This window comes from Galeopterus variegatus, unplaced genomic scaffold (assembly GCF_000696425.1).
Source record: "Galeopterus variegatus unplaced genomic scaffold, G_variegatus-3.0.2 Scaffold1091, whole genome shotgun sequence".
Taxonomy (NCBI): Eukaryota; Metazoa; Chordata; class Mammalia; order Dermoptera; family Cynocephalidae; genus Galeopterus; species Galeopterus variegatus.
Genome location: NW_007727202.1, coordinates 326,738 through 328,668, shown reverse-complemented (window position 1 = coordinate 328,668; position 1,931 = coordinate 326,738). Strand labels below are relative to the sequence as shown.

The 1,931-nt window shown below is 48.4% G+C and overlaps 1 protein-coding gene across 1 annotated transcript in view; it reads left to right on the top strand.

Moving 5' to 3' along the window:
• ADAMTS16 (ADAM metallopeptidase with thrombospondin type 1 motif, 16) overlaps positions 1-1,931 on the top strand; it is a gene marked incomplete at its 5' end in the record, with an annotated part of 142,187 nt that overhangs the window by 126,291 nt on the left and 13,965 nt on the right. Inside the window, one exon of the mRNA XM_008574715.1 lies at positions 1,622-1,846. Coding sequence (XP_008572937.1) covers positions 1,622-1,846 — 225 coding nt within the window. The remainder of the gene's footprint in view (positions 1-1,621; positions 1,847-1,931) is intronic.

Here is a 1,931-nt window from a genome sequence, read left to right as displayed (position 1 = left end):
TTCGAGGGCACTTTTCAGGGACTATCCTAGACCCCATCAAAATGGGACTAAAGTCTAGTTACATGCGGTTGGAGTGTTAACACTTTCATGGCTAGCTTTGGCCCAAATGAGCCCAAAAGGACCTCAAAAATCTTACAATCCACACAATGACAGCAGCAGCACAGCCAAGTGTGTTATCTGTTGCATGAAGCATGAGAACTCTCAGCAATCACAGAGTAGTACCTCAGAGTAGAACCAGCAGTCATGGAAAGAAAGCCCCTAGCTGCCCAGATCCTACATGCCTCGGGCCAGATGCGGATTCACACCAGACACTGCGTTTCCCACACACCTCGAACAAAGCCTGTTCAGGATGGTGGAACATGACAAGCAGGGCATTTGATCCCATCAAGATGTTTAGTTTCCCACTAAAAAATAAAAACATTGCTCGCTGGAGTAAGCTTGCCTTTGCTAATGAAGAACTCCCAAGGTGTCGTAATGACAGCATCTCTAGAACTGGTTGGTACTGTCATTAAAAAGGACATTTCTGTTGTGCATTTTCCTGGAGGCAAAGTCCATAGAAAGTAAGTGATTTTGGGCTGCATAATCTATGAGCAGTGTCCAGGCAGAAAGTCCTTGCCCTGAAATAATATGCACATGCACGCAAACACACACACACACACACACACACACACCAGAGCTTCTCTCTGAGGCATAGCCCAGCAAGCAACCTAGACAAGTCTTCCAACTCCATCTCCATCTTGGCATCAGGGTGCACAAAAAGCACACCTGTAAGGCTGAAGGTGAGAGTTCAAGGTCAGAACCTGAGCAGGTGTTGCTGCCCGAGCTCCTCTGCTTAGGTAACCTGCAGACACTTTAGCCCAGTGGTCCACCGAACTGCACAGCCTCATTCACTCTCCCCAGCACAAGTCAGCAACACCAGGGCCAGGGTCTCCGTCCTGGAGACCCTCCATGCCTGGCCTGTGGTACGACAGTGTGCCTTGCTCGTATGTGTGGTCCCTGCACAGTGGGGGGCTGCAGCTTCCCCGGACCCATCTGCACATACCAGAGTGTCCGACAGCAGGAACAGCTCGGGCACAGAACCTGCCTGAGAGGGAAGCGAATGGATTTGTTCCCTGTGCATGCTCACTTTCTTCAAGGGCAGCACTCAGGTTTCTGGGGAAGATTTGTGAGGCCTGGGTTTCTTCTGTTTGCCCCTGCTTTAGGGGCCAGCATCACAACTGCAGCTGGGCAGGTTAATCCACAGAGCTCTGGTGTTTACCACATGTCCTGGGTATTGCATTTCAGTGCATTATAATATCAGCCACAGTGCAACATTTTAACTTTCCATGAAATTGTAGTTTTGGGATTACCCCCTTCGTTGTTTCTGACTACCTGCCACTACTTATGCCCCATACTGCTGTGCCACTATGACCTCAAGATCCTCTTCTATTTATTTTTTTTTTCTTTTTTAGTGATAGATACTGTAATATCTTTTTTAAATGCCAAGGTCCAATAAATTCCACTGAATGTCTCCACTTATGTCAGTGTTCAAGCTGATACCATTGGGAGACATTTTGGCCCACTGATTTTGCAAAAAAAAAGCAGTACTTTTCACTCACATCTTTTGTTCTCTTATTGTTAGTGCTCTGTGACGTGTGAAAAAGGAACACAGAAAAGATTCCTAAAATGTGCTGAAAAGTATGTTTCTGGGAAGTACCAAGAGCTGTCCTCAAAGAAGTGTTTGCTTCTGCCAAAGCCCACCCTGGAGCTGGAACGTGTCTGTGCCCTGTCTCCATGCCCCAAGCACCTCTCATACGCTGCAGCAGGCCCCCCGAAGGGCAGCTGGTTTGCCTCGTCCTGGTCTCAGGTAGGGGAAGCTCTAAATTCCCAAAAACTGTGGGCGAGTACAGCTTCCTGACCCAGGAGTTGGTGGCTGGCTTCCTCGTGGAGGT